This window comes from Petaurus breviceps, unplaced genomic scaffold (assembly GCF_028583685.1).
Source record: "Petaurus breviceps papuanus isolate PSGF00001 unplaced genomic scaffold, PetGlider_PUasm1.0 164, whole genome shotgun sequence".
NCBI lineage: Eukaryota > Metazoa > Chordata > Mammalia > Diprotodontia > Petauridae > Petaurus > Petaurus breviceps.
In genome coordinates this window covers 6329900-6349894 of record NW_027185735.1, presented here as the reverse complement: position 1 = coordinate 6349894, position 19995 = coordinate 6329900, and the positions used below count along the sequence as shown (strand labels likewise).

General features: G+C 36.1%; 1 protein-coding gene across 4 annotated transcripts in view; it reads left to right on the top strand.

The window, feature by feature from the left end:
• RALGAPA1 (Ral GTPase activating protein catalytic subunit alpha 1) overlaps nt 1–19995 on the top strand; it is a 323542-nt gene that overhangs the window by 36249 nt on the left and 267298 nt on the right. For all 4 annotated transcript variants that reach the window (XM_069082259.1, XM_069082260.1, XM_069082261.1 and 1 more), the window contains exons 8-10: nt 2013–2151; nt 3596–3804; nt 9472–9711. In XM_069082259.1, coding sequence (XP_068938360.1) covers nt 2013–2151; nt 3596–3804; nt 9472–9711 — 588 coding nt within the window. The remainder of the gene's footprint in view (nt 1–2012; nt 2152–3595; nt 3805–9471; nt 9712–19995) is intronic.

The following is a 19995-nucleotide window of genomic DNA, read 5'->3' as shown; positions in this document are numbered from 1 at the left end:
AGAGCACTAGAAAGAAAGGGATCAGATTATATGCACATTTGCCTATTGAAATACTAATGTATAGATATGAGCCAGAAGAATTTATATTTGATCTAGAAGGTAGTAATATTAAAAAGGATAGGGGAGGCCAGGTGGCTCAGCAAGTAAGAGCACTGGCTCCAGTGTTGGGATGACCTGGGGATCAAATCCGGGCTCAAATACTCAGCACCACACCCAGAAATAACTGGCTGTGTAACCTTGAGCAAGTTACTTAACCCTGATTGCTTTAAAAAAAAAAAGGATGGATGACATTGTTAGACTTACAGTACTAGAAAATAACTTTGGCAGCTTTGGAGGATGGATGGGAGTGGGGAAAGATTTGAGTCAAGAAGATCAGTTTGGAGACTAGTGTAGAAGTCTAGGTGGGAAATGAGGAGGACTAGAATTACTCTAGATAGCTGTCTACTTATAAGACTTTAGGGGAAATACTACCTCATTAATGACTGAAACCTAAGGATCAACTTTGAACCTTCTGATAACCTAGCTTTATTAGCAAACCTCACTGCTATGCAGCCTGGCTTTGTGAACTCATTCTACCATGTTTAGCGTACTCTTACCTTCTTTTACTCTCAGTATTCCAGTGATACCAACCCTTAAAATATTAAAGATGGGTTCATTTTCCCCAATTCCAACCCTCATGCATGTCTATCTCAACTGTACCTTTTTACCTCCTCCAGTTGCTATGAAGAAGTAGCTCTTCTTGCCAAGACATGTCCCTCTACATGTCTTTGATGTCATCCCAAGGCTCTCTTATCTTCAGTCTTTTATCTGCTTCCCTGCTCCCTATAAACACTTCCTAGTCTGTGATACTATAAAGTATATAGTATCACTGTTGACTGAAATTGGTAGAAAAATGAGCCATACTCTTTGTCTTAAGGAATATTATGAATACTTCAACAGTTTAAAATTATATAAATGTAATTTTTTTCTGTTAAAGTGGTGAGACAGCATGAAAAGCCTGAGAGAGTTTCTGGGTAATTAATGATTAATTTGAATTTAGACTAGTTAATAATAAATCATTTCTGTAACCAAAGATACCTAATGGAGATACTGAATGCTTTAAATATTTTTTTTGAGAGGGAATGCCCCTGACAGGAGAAATCAACCCTGATAGGTGGACATTTAAATGAGGAAGTGGTCTAAAAGTCTTCATCTTCTCCTGCTGAGACTGTGGCTTGATCCCAAGATTCAGTGGTCTCTAGCAATCTGGACAAAGGAGCCCATTTCCATCCAGATCCCTCTGGTTGTTGGTATTCTCCTTCATGAGCTGGGTTAACCGAAATGCGAGTGTAGTTTACAAGGATTTGGGGTTAATGCTTTGGGGATGGAATTTACTGAGATTAAAATCTTTTTACACTCTAAACAGAACAGAAGTAAGGTCTCCCAGTTGGTCCCGCCCAGCCCAAGATGGAAGAGCAGGTTCCCAGAGGATTTGGGCAATCTCATCTATCACCTTATCCTTCAGAGACTTGGCTGGATGACCTCCAGCGGCTGGTGCCTGAATGAAAAAATAATAAGCCTGGATCCTAATTAGTAATGGGTTATTAATATAATAGAAAATAATAATATACCTCTATGGTGTGTTAGTAAATGTTTGATGTTCACTAAGCATTTTTAAACTTTTCATTCAATTTGTATTTTCTTTTCCCATAAAAAGTACAAAGATAAATTTCAGCTCAAAATATGTGCATCATCATCTTTATTTTTTAAATGATCTCCCAGATATCAGAACTATGACCAGTCTTTTCTTATACATGAAGAGATGATGAAAATTAGTAATTGCAATTCTATGTTTAACAGTCATGTTAGAAACAGTTCTTAAAATTCACACTTAGATGTCTATTTTTCTTTGAATTTTTTTTCCAATCAAACTTTAAACTGTCTTAATTTTCAGGAAAAGTGATTTAGACCATCCTATGATATTGATATATGTCTATTGAAATTTCATTTAGATGCCTTTTTTTTTTTTAAAGGTAAAGAGTTTGGAATGGAAGAACAAAGAAAACCAGGAAAAGGGATTTTCCTTCTTGTTTTCACACTTTAAAAAATACTACTTGCCTTATATTTTCCCAAACATCTGCAAGGAGAACACCTTATATCACCCTGCACTTGGTATGCATACTTCAGAATTTTCTTAAATTTAAGAACACAAAATCTTACAATAGAAAAATAAGGTGTGGATCAACTAGATGGCGCAGTGAATACAGCACCAGCCCTGGAGTCAGGAGGACTTGAATTCAAATCCGGCCTCAGACTCTTAACACACACACACACACACACACACACACACACACACACACACACACACTAGCCATGTGACCTTGGGCAAGTCACTTAACCCCAATTGCCCTGCCCTTCCCCTCCAAAAAGCAGAAAAAGAAAAAGAAGGGGTATTTCAGAAAACTCAAGGAAATACAAATGTTTATGTAAAGAAATAATTGATATAGATGACACTTTGATTTGTAATGGATATTGTAAACTGCTTGACTAACTTGATTTCATTAGTGATGAAATTGTCATGAAGAAGTTTTTAAGTGTCTAAGGGCTCATTCAGTTTGAAAATAAGATCATAGGATCATAGCTTTAGAGAAAGTGACCAGAGGTCATCTAGTACTCTTCCTACTGTTAGTTTACAAATAAGGAAACTGAAAAGTCTTGATTTATTTGTGACTTCAATAAAATTTAATTCTAATGTTTTAGCCTGATCCATATTAAAATATGAAGATTATTTAAAAAATTTTTTTTAATTCCAAAGGATATGAACTAAAAGTATTCAAAATTCTGAGGTGACTTAAATTGGATCTGCAGTTTTGCATTTGACTGTGTCTAATGGAAAGTCCCCATTGTATGTGATGTAATCCTTTGTCTTGCTAACTTCCAGTTCCCACCTTTGGGAAACCATTTGGAATTGTTTAAAATCATTTGAAGTATTAGCTTTGTTTTACCCAAGTTGGATGAGCAAGGAATAGGAATGATATTTTGGTTGAGAGGACTCACAAATATGTCTTGTTCTTCTTTAAATTTTGTTCATTTAGGGGTGGCTAGGTGGCACAGTGAATAGAACACCAGCCCTGGAGTCAGGAGAACCTAAGTTCAAATCCGGCCTCAGACACCTGACACACTAGCCGTGTGACCTTGGGCAAGTCACTTAACCCCAATTGCCCTACTTTTCCCCCTCCAAAAACTAAAAAAAATAACATTAAAAATTTTTTTTTTGTTAGTTTAGTAGTCTGGCTACACTGTCATTTGTATTACTGTTAACCCATTTTTGGCTTAAGTTGACACTTGGGTTTAACATTGCCCTAATAATTCTTTGTACTTGTAATAGAAATCAGACTGCAAATAGATACATTTCTATATGTATACTGAAGAGTTACAGTGTGCTCCCTTTGGGGTTTCATGCTGACATCTACCTAGTTGTAATTATACAGAAACTTTTTACCAAGCCCAATGAAGTAGCTCTAAATATTACACTGTCAGAGACACATGAATGTTTAGACTTATTTGTACTAAGGTCCTTTAATACTTTAATCTTTTCTTCATTTCTTTTGAATAGATATCCCACAGATGAGACCAAAGCCACATTATATAATGATAAAGAAGGATGTTGAAACCAATGAAACAATCTATTGCACAAAGGAGCCTTTCCTCAAGGCTCGTGTTATAGTCATTCGTTGGCTGGTTTCTTTCTGGCTTGAGCCAAAACCTCACACAGGACCTCATATTCCTGGAATAGAAGGTGAAGTCTTGCCAAAGAATATTCAGGTAATATATGTATCATTTCGAAACATTTTGATAAAAGTGATATTTCCTTAAGACATTGCCTCGTAGGCTAAGCTAGCTTTTCCCAAGGCCTCAGTTCACTCTCGTTAGGCTACTTCATTTCCTTATGAGATAGTGAAACTCTTTAAGATATGATTAGTTCTGGGTACTAGCTCAGGTTCTTGATTTTGTCTTTCATTCATTTGGATGACAAAAAGCTATGTAGAGCTCTGGTTCCCTCTCTGAACTTCAACTGGGAAGCTTGTGCTCAGCTGAATCAGGAGTATCCTCACTGAATATCCTTGTTAAATGTCCTTCCTCTATGATGGTTAAGTAGACTTCCTTTTGTTGACTCTTGAAGGACTATGACTGACTCATGTAATGTCAGCATCAGTCCTGTCAGTATCCAGAAACCATCAGAAGACCGGACTGAGTCAGGCCCACCTCATGATAACATTTAATTATAAATTAAATATTTTGCTCCCCATAAATAATAAATTATTTGTCATCAGTATGTGTTTTGACACATAATTACCTATATTCCAGTGTTATAGTTGAGGTTCCAGTGGAGATTGCTATCAGAATGGGAGTTCAGTATGTTAGGAATTGCTTTCCTCCATTCTCCTTCTGTTTTCTCAAGTAGCAGTCTTTCAGTGGAGTGCTTCAACTCAAACCATGTTGCTAGATATTAGCAGGTAGGTGTAATATATTGGAAAATATTTAAGTATTGTTACTCAGCTGCCCAAGAGTTTGATTGACCTAGAATCATGGAATGCTAGATCTCAAAGGATTCCTTAGAGCAGGGGTAGGGAACCTACAGCCTCGAGGCCACATGTGACCCTCTAGGTCTTCAAAAGTGACCCTTTGAATCCAACCTTCACAGAACAAATTCCCTTAATAAAAGGATTTGTTCTGTCAAAACCCAAGGTTTTGTGAAATTTGGATTCAGTCAGAGGGTTGCTCTTGAGGACCTAGAGTGCCACATGTGGCTTCGGGGCTTCAGGTTCCCCACCTCTGCCTTAGAGCTCCTGTGGTCCTACTCTTTCATTTTATAGATGAAGAAACTGATTAGAGTGATTAAAGAATTTTCCCTATTGAGACATTACAACTTAAAGTTACCTAACTACATTGTGTAGATCAGGAACTAAACTTGTGCCTCTTGATTCCCATTGTAATGTTCTTTATTCCCCTTTTCTATTTCCTGTGCTTTTATGTCACTAAATAAGTAACTGCTTTCCTTCATACACATGATTCCCACCAACAAATATGCAAAGTTAATAAAAGAATAACCACTTTCATTATGCCCCAAAAATATATCTGCAGTCTTAGTCTGTCTGTGTCAGGAAAATGCTATGTAGCATGCTTTGTTACTGGGTATGAACTATTTTTGATAAAACTATGCTGACTCTTTGTAGTCACTGCTTCCCTTTTTGCCAACCATCTCTTTAATCGTCCATTCTAGAATTTTCCCAGGAATCGAAGTCAAACTCACCAACTCACATGTGCAGATTTTTGGTTCTTTAAAAATCAGGACATTTTTCTTTCTCCATGATCTTTCCAATTTTACTGACAGTAGTTGAACAGTTACAAGTACTAGTTTTTTCAAGACCCAAAGATATAGTACATTTGTGTCACATGACAGGGATCCTGCAAGGACCACCTGTTGCTCTCTCCTTATCTTGGTTATAAACTCCATACTACTTCTGAGGTTTCTGACTTTTCAGTGTAAAGGTCGTTCTTTGCAGAATACTTTTTCTCTGAACCTTTTGAAATCTGCTTTCCCAAAATCTAAAGTGTATGACAGGCTATGTCTAGAATTCATTTTTTTTTTCTACCATAGTCTATATGATGGAGTAGTCACTGAACCCCTAATGTTCTTATCATTTCCACCAAAATAACTAGTATCTCCTTGTGAGAAGGTTATCTTGAATTAAATTTTGCCTTGTCTCCTCCACCTTTTGAAGGAAGAAGTTATTACCAAGGCAAGTTAAAAAGCTGGCTTTTGGCAGATCAAGAGTTCCAGCATACTTTTGTCCTCACCTGCTGTTTCAGCTATCTATTACTTCTTTTTTTTTTTTTTAAAGCAATCGGGGTTAAATAACTTGCTCAAGGTTACACGGCCAGTTATTTCTGGGTGTGGTGCTGAGTATCTGAGCCCGGATTTGATCCAGGTCCTCCCGACACTGGAGCTGGTGCTCTTACTTGCTGTGCTACCTGGCCGCCCCTATCTATTACTTCTTTCTGTCCATGTAGTCTGTAGTAAACTTCAAAGACAAAATCACCTCTATTTATCCCCCCTTTGACCTTCACCCAAATGTTCTTCATATTCTCCCATTTGGTTCCTGAATTCCCTCACATGAGTGTAACTTCTGACTATTCAGTGCTACTCTCTCCCTCCTTTTACCTGTTCTGTTTATTTCAAATAAGGTACACCCACCTAGCTCTTTAGTTTTATTTCCCAAATTTCAGTGATAGGTCAAATTTGTTCCCTTTATATTAGTACCTAAGATTTATCTTTTTTATTGCCTAAAATTTGGTCATGTTTTTGGCCATGGGTTTTAGTATTGTCTTCTTCCTTGGATTTCATGTCCTGTAAATTTATGGGTGTCATCTACTATTTTCTTTCCTTCTTTGTAGGTATGTGGCATCTAACTTGGTATAAATATAAATGTGTGTATTTGTGTGTGTGTGGGTATGCACCCACAGTCTTTCTCTGTCTCCCTTCTTTTTTAGATTAAAAGCCATTTTGATTAGATTTTCAAGACATCTGTTTTATCATCCTTAAGTATATTCTATCTCTGGTCAGACATCTGTCAATTCTTTGTTGTATGCTGTCAGCCAGAAACCCAGATCTCATTCTTATATACCACCTTCTTAACCTGATTAATTTTTCCTTCACCTCTTGCCTTCATTGGGCAGCTGTGAGGAAAACACAACCTTTTCCTTGGTTCTTTGTTGGTTTTTTTTTTTTCCTTTTTTTGTGGAGGGGGAAGTCAGGGCAGTTGGGGTTAAGTGACTTGCCCAAGGTCACACACCTAGTAAGTGTTAAGTGTCTGGGGCCAGATTTGAACTCAGGTCCTCCTGACTCCAGGGCCTGAGCTCTATCTACTGTGCCACCTAGCTGCCCCTCTGGAGTGATAGGAAGAGTGTTCAGACTGGCCAAGGAAACTTAGTCATACCCTGTGGGTTATCTATAAAACAGAAGGACAAGTTCAGAACCCAGGTTATTTGAGCATCTGGCAGCAAGCTCCAAATGAGGAGAATGTTCCAAATAAGCCCTCTAAGGAGTCACTTGGAGTGGGAGAGGGAGGAAAGCTCCCTCACTGTACCACCTAGCTGTGGTTTTCACTTTTCCTTAGTTTTCACTTTCTTGTCCAAGAGTCTTTTCACTTTCTCCTCCAGGATCAGCCTTGATATTCTTCATCTACTTTTTTTCATCTGAGAGTCAGACTCACTGACCAAGAGCGTGTAAAAGGATTAAGGAGGATGAGGAAAATTAGGCAGTAGAACCTAATGAAGAAGGATAAGAAGGTAATTGGCAAGACAAGACAGCAATTTTAGGATGAAGCAGATTAATTATCCCACTTAGACTCTCTTCTTTTTTCTCCACAAATCCACAGCCACAACACTACCCATTATTCCTTCATCCTTGCATCATTCTCCCATATCTTTCACCAGTTTGCCCCATCTTCAGTTCCCTTTATTAATTTCCTTCACTCTCCTATTGTTCTACTTACATTGTCTTGTCTTGATAACTACTTTCTCCTCCTTGAGTTTGTCTGTTCAGGTTATACTCCCTAATCTTTCTTTATCTTCCTTAATCCTTTTATATCCTCTTTAATTGTCAATGATCCTGCTTGTTTTTTAACCCAGATATAGAAACCGAATCTGTCTGTCTCTGGACCTGAAGATTATTCTGCAAATTTTCTCAAATTTCTCCTCACATTCACATTCTGACCTACTTCACTAATTCTAACCTGTCTCCAAATTACTACCACACTTTCCTTCTTGTTTGTCTTCAGTTTTTCCCTCTGGTTCCTTCTCCCACAGAAGTAGAAATAGAAATCCTGTTCTCTGCTGACTACCTCACTTTCTTACCCAGACTCTTAGAAAATAGTCCGTCCATACTTGCTTTTCCACCACCTCACCTCTGAACTCCTCACATTCTGACTTCTCAGCTTACACTTTCCACTGAAACTGTCCTTAACAAGTTTACAAGGGCTAAATCAAATGACCTTTTCCTTAGTCCCCAATCTTCTTGACCTCTCTTGAAGTTTTTGACATCCTTTTTCATCATGAGTTCTTTGGAATTGTCATGGATCATTGTGTCCAGTAGAGTCACTAAATCTTTCACAATCGATCATTGTTGCAGTATTGCTGTTACTGTGTATGATGTTCTCTTGGTTCTGCTCACTTCACTTTTCATGAGTACATGTGTCTTCCCATTTTTCTGAAACCATACTCTTCATCATTTCTTCTTTTTCAACATTTATTCATTTTACAACATTCAGTTCCACAAGCTTTTGAGCTTTACATTTTTTTCCAATGGCCACCTGGCCACCCCTAAGCAATTAGGGTTAAGTAACTTGCTCGAGGTTACACGGCCAGGTGTTTCTGGGTCGGTGCTAAGTGTCTGAGCCCGGATTCAATGCCCAGGTCATCCCAACACTGGGGCCAGTGGCCTTACTCACTGTGCTACGTGGCCGCCCCGAGTTTTACATTTTCTCCCCCTTCTTTCCCTCTGCAGGATGGCATGCAAACTGATATAAACTCTATGTATACATTCATATTAAGCATATTTTCACATTAGTCATGTTGTAAACAAGGATTATAACCAATGGAAAGAAACATGAGAAAGAAAAAACAAAACAGAGAGGAAATATTATGCTTTGATCTGCATTCAGACTCCCTAATTCGTTCTCTGGATGTGGATAGTAGCATTTTCCATTATGGTCCTTTTGAAGTTGTCTTAGAACCTTGCCTTTCTGAAAAAACCCAAGTCTATTAAAGTCAGTCATTGTATTATTATGTGGCTGTAACTGTGTACAATGTTCTCCTGGTTCTGTTCCCCTCACTCAGCATCAGTTCATATAAGTCTTTCCAGGTTTTTCTGAAATTTGCCTGCTCATCATTTCTTATAGTATAATAGTATTCCCTCACAGTCATATGCCACAACTTTTTCAACGATTCCCTATTTGATGGACATCCCCTCAATACTTTGCCACCACAGAAAAAGCTACTACAAATATTTTTGTACATATAAGTCCTTTTCTTTTTCTTTTTCTTTGATCTCTTTGGGATGCAAACCTAGTAGTGGTATTGCTGGGTCAAAGGGTATGCACAATTTTATAGCTCTTTGGGCATGGTTCTGAATTGTTCTCCAAAATGATTGGACCAGTTCACTACTCCACCGATGATGTATCAGTTGCTTCTTTCATGAAGTTTTTCCTGATCCCTCTAGTTTTTTCATTCCCCCTCCTTCAAATTATGCTGTACTCAGGTAAGTAAACTTAAATTCTTTGCTGTAGAAAAGTGTTAGTTTCTTAAGGGCAGGAACTCTTGTATTCTCAGTACTAGGCAAAGGAGAATTGCCCACAATTGTTTTTTATTAAAATGTCTATTGAATTAAATTAACAAATATGCTTTTTTTCCCAAAATTTTTTATTTTAGAGGGCAGCCGCTGGTTTGGCTTCTAGAGAAGAAAACAAAAATGACAGTTCTGATAGAGCAGAAAAAACTACAGAGCCAGAACAATCCCATTCTAATACAAGTACCCTTACAGAGCGAGAACCAAGTTCATCTAGTCTCTGTAGTATTGATGAAGAGCATCTCACAGACATTGAAATAGTACGAAAAGTCTTTTCTTCTAAAAGAAGCCATGTTAATTTTGTCACAGAGATATTTCGACAGGTAAATTTATCTTGTTCTTTCTAGTTTTAAGAGTATACCCTTTGATATTTAAAATATTCACTAATTTTTAGCTATTGCAGTTTATGGATTATTCTTTGAATTGCTTTGTTTTTTAATTTTTTTTCTGTTCTTTAAAAGGATACTTTATGAAATAAAAGATCACATATATGTTTCAAATACATATTATAATATTTATTTTTCCCAGATACATTTTGTTGTAGTTTTTCATTTCTATATTTCCTTAATTTAAAAAAGAAAAGCATCTTCCTTTTCTGCTTCATTAAAAATTTCCTTAAAAATATTCATGCTTTAGGTTTTAGACTCTAGCAAAACCCACCATTTGCTTAACAAGTTAAAGTAAAGCCTTATTATTTGATGCTGTAAGGCAGTTGATTAACTGTTAATAGTCTCAGGTAATGGTCTTGCTATTATTTCTTTTGTCATTTCCTGTTCTTTGCTCTGCAAGAAGATCCACCACTTCTTTTAGTACCCTGGATGGATAGTTTAATTGTGCCTAGTGACTTGAACTCATAAGGGCAGGTAGTTGTTCTGGTACTGTTTCCTGCTTGGCTTGGTAACTGACTCCCTTTTAGCCATTTTTGTTTGATTCCTTTTAGCTTAAAAAGCATTTTCCTTGGCAGAAAATACAGAAACAAAATAAGAGACTGAGGAACTCCACATTTTCTCCATCATCCATGATAATTACTCATTAAGTCCTGATCTCCAATCATCCTCATCCCCATCATAACTTTAAAAAAACTTTTTGTTTTTCTTTCCTTTCTTTGAGAGCCTGAACTCATTCTGAGCATTATCTCTCCTGAAATGAGTTCTTATAGGACCATGCCTCACTTTTGTATTCATACTCTGTTACATGCCGTTGCTTCCATCTTTCAAAATCAAATGTCTTTTAAAATCATAGCTATTTGGTAAGTTCCCTCTCTATATTGGACTTTTCACATAATCCCCTCCTTTAATCCTAAGAATTGTTTCTCATTGTTTTCACAATTTCTTATGAGGTCTTCATGAACACCTTCTCTACTGATTCTTCTGTAGAATTTTGTTTACTGAGATCATAGAATCACAGAGTTTCAAAGTCAGAAGGGACTTGAATAGCCATCTAGTCCAAACTATGTTCAAGAAAGAATTGTCCACTGGAATATCCTCCCAAAGTGAAAACCTGCCCTTTTCTTAAAGCTCTTCTAGGACTGAGGCAGAAGGGAAGCCAGGGCGGGTCATTCCAATTTTAGACAACTCTAATTGCATGGCAGTTTTCTTGACAACACTTCTAATTGTTGCCTCTTTACAACTTTCATTATTGTCTCCTAGGTCTGCCCTCCCAAGTCAAATAAAACAGGTCAAACTCCTTTTTCTACACTGGCTTTTCAGATATTTAGTGACACCTGTCATGTCACAGAATTATAGAATTTTGGAATTGGATGTGGTCCTTAATAGAAATCTGATCTAGCTAGTACCTGAAAAAAAGCAATTCTACTGTCATATATCAATATTTGCTTATACACCCTTTGATTGAAGATCTCTGGAGAGGGAACCCACTACTGTATGCACCTCCCCTTCACACACACTCCCCCCCTAATGCCTCCCATTCCACTTGTGCATAGCTCTGATTATCAGGAACTTTTTCTTGGTATCAAGTCTAAATTTGCATCTTGCAATTTCTAACCCTTACAATTAGTTCTGTACTTTGGGTCCAAACAGAACAAGTTTGACCTCTCTTTAATATCACAGCCCTTCACCTGTTTGAAGACAGCAGTTATGTTCCCCCTGAACTTTCTTATCTCCAGGCTAAATACCCCTGTCCCTCCACCCCTTCCTTCTACCAATCCTTATATCACTCAGTCAGCATACATTTGTTAAGTGTCTACTCTATGCCTAGCAGTGTGCTAATCTCACAATAGTGTGCCAGTGTAGCTGTCCCCACTTAACCTCTTGTAATTGTTATTTTACTCCTTTGTGATATTTGACAGTATGACAAGATGCCATCTTTTCCAATTAGTTTTAATTTTAATTTCTTATTCATAATCTGTAGTGTTTTAAAAGGCCATTCATAGCTTATATTATTTATTATAATACTGTATTTGTTATCTTACTACCTTTTAGATTGTTTTAAAATTCTTTTTTATCAGCAAAAGTTCTTCCCTTCTTCTGACTCAGCCCTCCTCCCAAACAAAAGGAAAACAAAACCTCTTTAACAAATGTGTATAATCAAGGAAACCGAATTTCTGTTTTGTTTATAGCCAAAGAAATACACATATCTCATTCTACATATTGAGTCTGTCACTTCTTTAATCAGGAGATAGCAAGTTTCGTCTTCAGTTCTTTAAAATCATTGTTGGTCACTGTACTACTCAGAATTCCTAATTCTTTCAAAGTTTTTTGTCCTCATAATATTGTCATTATATGAGTTTTTCTACTGGTGCTATTTACTTCTGTCTCCATCAATTCATATAAGTCTTTGCAGGCTTTCTTTGAAACCTGTGCCCTCATCATTTTTTATAGCACTGTAGTATTCCATCACATTTATCTACATTAACTTGTTCAGCTGTTCCGAAATCTGTCGGTACCCTCTCAGATTCTCATTCTTTGCCTCCTTAAAAAAAGCTATAGTTATTTTTATATGTCCTTAGAATTTGTTTTGCTTAGGACTGATTCATCCCTTGATCTGCTTTCTTAATTCCCTCCTTCTTCCCTCCCATTTTTCTACTGAGTAACATTTATTTTTATTTTACAATGTGTGTGTATGCACGTGCGTGTTCAGTTGAAGTATCAGCTGCTCTCTCCCACCTTGACCCCCTGTTTGTTTAATTGTCTACTTCTGCACAGGGGTGGATAATAGAGCACTAGGTCTGGAGTCAGGAAAACCTAAGTTCAAATCCTACCTCATATATTCACTGTGTGACCCTGGGAAAATCACTTAACCTGTGTTTGCCTTAATCCACCTGAGAACGAAAAGGCAAGTCACTCCAGTATTTTGTCAAGAAAACCCTGTAAATAGTATTGGTGTGTTATGGTCTAGAGGGTCAACTGTTGCAGCACAACGATTATATGACATAATTTTCCCTGACTTTTCCTTTCTTTCCATTTTCCCCATCCCTAGTGTATTTTCTCTTCTGTTCTCTTGTTCAGTCATTTTTCAGTCATATCCAATCCTTCATGACTTCATTGGTGGTTTTCTGTGGCAAAGATACTTTAATGGTTTGCCATTTCCTTCTCTAGCTCATTTTTACTGATGAAGAAACTGAAGGAAACAAGGTTAAATGACTTGCCTAAAGTCACACAGCTAGTAATTGTCAAAGGTCAGATTTGAACTGACTCCATCCACTGCATCACTTAGCTGCCCCTTATTCTTTTTCTATAGATCTCTTAAGTTCATCATGATACAACAACCATTCTTGTGCCTTGACTGGTTATAGATTCCCTCTATGAACCCTGATGATGATAGAGTTCATATGGGACGTATTTTTGGATGTAAGCAGTTATTTTTATTTAGTCTCTTATCATTGTTATCATTGTTCTATTGTATTTACCTTTTTACATTTCTCTTCATTCTTGTGTTTGAACTTCAAAGTTCCTATTACAGCTCTGATGTTTTCATCAGAAATATTTGGAAGTTCTCTGTTTCATTAAAGTTCTGTCTTATCCTCTGAAGCATTTTATTCAATTTTGCTGGATAAGATTTTCGTGGCTATAAGCCTATTTCCTTTGCCTTTTGGAATGATGTATTCTAAGCTGTTCAGTCCTTTACAGTTGTGGCTACTGAATCATCCAAGATTCTTACTGTGACTCCTTGGTGCTTCTGGGTTGTCACAGTATTATTTCTTTGACCTGGAAGCTCTGAATTTTTGCTGTGATGTTTCTAGGAGTTTTCATTTTGTAATTTCTTTTAGGAGGTGACTGGTGATATTCTCTCTCCGTTCACTTTGCTCTGGTTCTAAGAGATCTGAACAGTTTTTTTTGAAGGTTTCTTGTAATAGAATATCTAGGCCTTTTTTTTTTGGTCATGACATTCAGATAGCACAATGATCCTTTTAAAAAATCTATTTATTTTTATTAAATACTTCCCAATTACATGTAAAATTTTTTAACATTTGATTTTTAAAATTTTAAGCTCCAAATTCTCTCCCTCTCTCCAGTTCCTCTCCCACTCCCTGAGAAGGCAAGCAATATGACATCAATTATACATATCAAATCTTGCAAAACATTTCCATATTAGCCATACTGCAGAAGAAAACACACCCAAAACCCCTTAAAAATAAAGTTAAAAAATAAAATAGTAAATATTATTTTTAATAAAATAAAAATTTTGTTTTTAATAAAATAAAAATTATATATGATTATATTATAATATTATGTTAATAGAATAAAAAATTGTAAAAATAATATAATAAAAATGAAGTTAAAAAATATGTTTCAATCTGTACTCAGGAGTTTATTAGTTCTTTATCTGGAGGTGGATAGTATTTTTCATCATGGATCCTTTGATATTGTCTTGGACCACTGTAGCCCAAGTATTCATAGTTGATCACCATTACAATATTGCTGCCACTGTGTCCAGTCTTCTGGTTCTGCCCACTTCACTTTGCATCATTTCATAGAAGTTTTCCCAAGTTTTTCTGAAATCATTCTGCTCATCATTTCATATAGCACAACAGTATTCCTTCATAATCATATGCCAAAACTTGTTCAGCCATTCACTTAATGGATGGGCATCCTATCAATTTCAAGATCTTTGCCATACAAAAAGAGTGACTTGCAGCTCTTTTGTATAAATAGGTCCTTTTCCTTTTCCATTGATTTTTTTGGGACACAAACGTTGCTAGGTCAAAGGGTATACACACTTTTGTAACTTTTAGGGCTCAGTTCCAAATTGTTATTTAGAATGATTGGACTATGGGGGCGGCTAGGTGGTGCAGTGAATAGAGCACTGGCCCTAGAGTCAGGAGGACCTGAGATCAAATCCAGCCTCAGACACTTAACACAAAAACTAGCCATGTGACCTTGGGCAAGTCACATAACCCCAATTGCCTTCCAGAAAGCAAAAAAAAAAAAAAAGAATGATTGGACTAATTCCCAGCTCCCCCAACAGTGCATTGGTATCCCAGGTTTTTTTTTTTTGCATTCCCTCCAGCACTGTTATTTTCCTTTTCTGTTATGTTAGCCAGTCTGCCTAGATGTGAGATGTTATCTTGGACTTGTTTTAATTTGCATTTCTCTGATCAGTACTAATTTATAGCATTTTTTCGTGTGACCATTGATAACTTTTTTTTCTTCTGAAAACTGCCTGTTCATGTCTTTGACAATTTATCATCAGACAATGACTTTTATATGTATAGTACAATGATTCTGAATTTTTTTCTTCTAATTTGTTTTCCAGGTCAATTATTTTTGCTATGAAATGCCTCCTTTTTTTTCTTTTCTTTTTTTAATTTTGTTTTAGTATGTCTTGTTGTCATGGAGTCATTAGCTTCTATTTGGTCCATTCTAAATTTTTAGCGAGTTTGTTACTGGGAGGAAGTTTCTTTTTTACTTCTTTTACCATTCTGTTAATTCCCTTTCCAATTCTTTCTTCCTTGACTTATTTCTTTTTCTTCCAGTTTTTCCCTCAAGTATTCTCATTTCTTGTTTTCATCTCTTCTGTGTAATTGTAGTTGTACCTTTGCTGAAAGATTTTTTTTTCTTTTTTATGCCTTGCTTATAGATGCTTTTGGAATAATTTTCTTCTTTTGGATTTGTGTCTTGAGCTTCTTTGTCACCATGATAACTTTTTGTGGTGTGATTTGTTTGCTGTCTCATTCTTGCAGGCTACTTCTTGACCAATCTTGATTTTGGGGATGGTTTCTGTGCGCTTCTGGAGGGAAGGTCCAGTCTGGTCCTGATCCTCTTTTTTTGGAATGTTGAGTGTTGTGCTGTTCTAAGCTCTCAGAAACAATCTGGGATGGGGATATGTGATATTTTGGTGCTCCCAAAATAGGAAAGTCTTAATTGCCTCTCCCTTTCTGTTCTGTGCTCCGCAAGTTATTGGTATGGGTTTTTGGTTGCTGCTGGACTCAGCTGCTATAAATGAGGTGGAAAGCTCTACTGGTGTAGTGACAAGAGGTGTAAGCTTCCCTTATATCTGTCATTCCTTTCCTGGTTATTCCTCTTCAAGTTTCACTCATAATTCACTTATAAATCTGCCTTGTCCTGCATTATTTTTCTTTGTGAGTTCATTTATGGCTTTGTGTAATTTCTTTTTTGATATTAGGTTATTTAAATTTTCTTTCTTGATTAATCTGGGTATTTTATATTTGAGTAAATCTCCATTTAAAGTGTCAGGTTTATTGGCATATAATTAGCTAAGATAGTTTCTAATAATTTCCTTTAATTCTTAATTCGTTTTTAATCCTTCTTAATTTCTGATGCTAGTAACTTTTTTTCTCGTTATTTTTTAAACCACACTAATTGTTTTATTAGTGTGTTTTATGCTGTTTTATGATCCACTTCCCCTTTCCCAATAGTTTTTAAAATTTATTTATTAATTTAATGGTTTTTAGTTTTACTTTAAGTTTTCTTAATCTTTTCCTTGTTTTCAGAATTTCTGTTTTGGCATTTATTTATGGTCTTTTGATTCATTGCCTTTCTAGTTTTGTTGTTGCATACTCAGTTAATTGATTTGTTCATTTGTTGATGAAATGTTTAAAATTACAAAATTTTTCCTAAAGACAACTTCAGCTGCATCCCTCAAATTTTGTTATCTTGGTTCTTTGTTGTGGTTTTCTCTGATGAATTTATCTGTTTCAGTGGTTTATTCTTTGAATTCTTTAGGATTAAGTTTAGTCTCTTATTTTTAATCTTCAAAAAGTCTTTATTGAATATAATTTTTATTGCATTGTGGTTGGTATGTTTGTTTAATATTTATGCTTTTGTGTATTTGTGAGGTATTAAAAAATTCCCTAATAAGGGTGGGGAACCTGCAGCCTTAAGGAAACATGTGGCCTTCTAGCTCCTCAATTTCAGCCTTCTGATTGAGTCCAAGTTTTACAGAACAAATCCTTTTATTAAGGGGATTTGTTCTGTGAAGTTGGATTCAGTGAAAGGGCTGCACTTGAGGACCTAGAAGGCCACGTATACCCTTGAAACTGCAGGTTCCCTACTCGTCACATGTTCAGTGTTTGTAAAGCTTCCACATGCACAGATGAAATTACACACATAGTTGAGAAATATGTGTATTTCTTTCTATTCTCATTCAGTAGTCATCAGAGATCTGTGATATTTAACACTTGTAAAATTCTGTTGATGTCTTTACCTTTTTTCTCTTTTCTATTTTAGTTTGAAGTGGAATTTGAACACAGGCTTTTCTGACTTCAAGTTGAATCATCTAACTGTTGTGCCACATTGCTTCATTCATTTATTATGCTTCATCTATTTCTTTTTTTTTGTCCAAGTACTTTGATCTATACTGCAGTAGCAAAATCCCCTGTTTCTATGTTAGTTGAAAAACTCTATTCTGTTCTTTTCCCCTGTAGTACAAGGAAGTAGAGATGAAAAGTTTGATGATACTTTCACATAGAGATTTTTTTTTTCTTTTTGGAGGGCAATTGGGGTTAAGTGACTTGCCCAAGGTCACACAGCTATTTCTGTGTTAAGTGTCTGAGGTCGGATTTGAACTCAGCTCCTCCTGACTCAAGGGCTGGTGCGCTATTCACTGTGCAACCTAGCCACCCCTTCACATAGAGATTTAACAAACTATATTGCTATTCACAAGGGAAGGAGGAAAATACATACTACTAAGAATGGTTTCAGATGTGTGGCTACCATGTCTACACTGTGTTATAAATTGGAAGTATCCATGCTCAAAGACCCTGAGACCCTCAGGGCTTAACTTTATACATCATTTCAGACAAAGAGAAAGTATAATACACTGAGAGACAATACTGTTATCTTTAATCCTCGTTAAATGAAGATATTTTTTTAGGAGTCTGGGATTAGGCCAGTCAATCAGTGTTTCACTGCCTTATATCCCTTCTATTTCTTAAATCTTCACTTTTAAGTACATGTTCTTGACATAAAATGATGTGTCTAATCTGCCCTGCTTGAATAAAGTTATTCCCTTCCAGAGCCATATTCCCATCATGGGTATTATCCTACCCAGACACTCATGAAATTAGATTTGCCATTTTGTATTAATATCTCAAATTCATCCTGCTTCTTAGCCACTCCTTGTGCATTTTTCTTTAAGATATTCAAGATCTTTAATTTTACTGCTTGCTCCTTTTTCCTCCCTCATTTTTGTCTTCTATGAAATTCTCCATTTCTCTAATACAGTTTTATTTCTGTGCTGCAGCTTTATTCTGCAGCATCTTACTTGATGGTTATTCTTAGACAGTTTTTATCTTTCACTGTCCTTTTGAATTTTAAGCCTCTCTGTTTAGATTTTCAAGTTTCTTGTGTAAAACCTTTTTAATTTTAGGTAAACAAGGTTATTTGTTGTACCCTTTGTGACCCTTTTGGTCATGAACTCTTCCCTGGTATTTTCTTGCTTCCTCTTCTAATTTGTTTATTATGTCACTGTTTATGTTTAAGTCATTTTTCTTGGTTTATGATGTGTGATGTTGGTTTAAACCTGGTTTCCACCAGACTGCTTTCCAATTTTCTAAAGTTTTTGTTAGATAGTGAGTTCAATCCCCTGTAGCTCAGATGTTTTGTATACCTAATCAGTTTCCCTGAGAAATTATCATGGCTTTGTAGTATAGTTTCAAATCTGTTGAATATCAAATCTTCAAATAGTTTCGTCTTCTACCTTCTCACTTTTTCCACCCATTCTTTTCCCCTTGAAATTCTTGACTTTTTGTTCCTCCAGATAAGTTTTGTTTGTTTTTCTGGCTCTAGAAATGAATCCTTTGGTTATTTGATTGGCATGGCACCAAATAAGTAAGTTTTAATTTAGATAGTATTGGTATTATGATTATATTGGCTTTTGAGTAATTAATATTATTCTCCAAATATTTTAGGTCTGTATTTTTGTAAAGAATGTTTTATAATTGTGTTCATATAATTTCTCTCTGCCTTGTAAGGTAAAGGCCTAAGTACATTATATTTCCTGTATTATTTTAAGTTAACTTTATTTTTCTATCTCTTCCTATGAGATTATATTGGTAATATACTGACATACTAATGATTTATGATGTGCATTTTATATCCTACAACTTTGCTGAAGTTTTTGTTTTTATTAGCTTTTTGGTTGGTTCTCTAGGGTTTTCTAAACCATTTCATCGGCAAAAAGTGATAATATTATTTCTTCTTTGTTTATAATTTTTTTAATTTTTCAAATGCTTTATTAACTTTTGATTTCCATCGTTCATTTCCAACAGATTTTAAGTTACAAATTTTCTCCCCGTTTTTCCCCTACCAACCACCCCAAAATAGAAATCCCACAGTATATCCCCTCCTCCAATCTGCTCTCTCCCATATCTTCTCTCATCCCCTTCGACTTTTCCAGTAGGGCATGGTAGATCTCTGTGCCCCAGTGCCTGTATATCTTATTTCCCAATTACATGTAAAATAGTATTAATAATAGCATATATGTACATATGTTTTTAAACATTTGATTTTAAAACTTTGAATTCCAGATTCATTCCCTTCTTCCCTTCTCACCCACCCTTACTGGGAAGATAAGCAGTGCGGTATAGGTTGTACATGTGTAGCTTATGCAAAACATTAACATAGTAGATATATTGTAAAAGACTGATATTTCCCTCCCTCCTATCCCACCTCCCACTTGTTTTATTCTCTACTTTGATCGCGTCCCTTTTTAAAAGTGGGTGCTTCCAACTTCCTCCCCCCAAGCCTGCCCTCTCTTCCATCATCCCCCCTCTCATCCCCTTCCCCCCTATTCTCCTGTAGGGTGAGATACCCTATTTATTTTGTATTTCATTCCCTCCCCAAGCCAAATTCAATGAGAATAAGGTTGACCCATTCCCTTTTGCCTTCCTATTCTTCCCCTCCATTGTAACCATTTTCCCTTGCCTCTTCTCTATGAGATGGTTTACCCCATTCTGCCTTTCCCCATTTCCTCTCATTATATTCCTCTCTCACCTCTTAATTTCACCTTTTAAGTATCATCCCTTCCTATTAAATTGGTCCTGTGCCCTCTATGTATACCTGTAAACATATATACACACATTCACATATGTATTCATACGCCTTTATACCCTCCGATGTAGACATATAGATATATACATATCTATCTATCTATCTATCTATCTATCTATCTATCTATCTATCTAT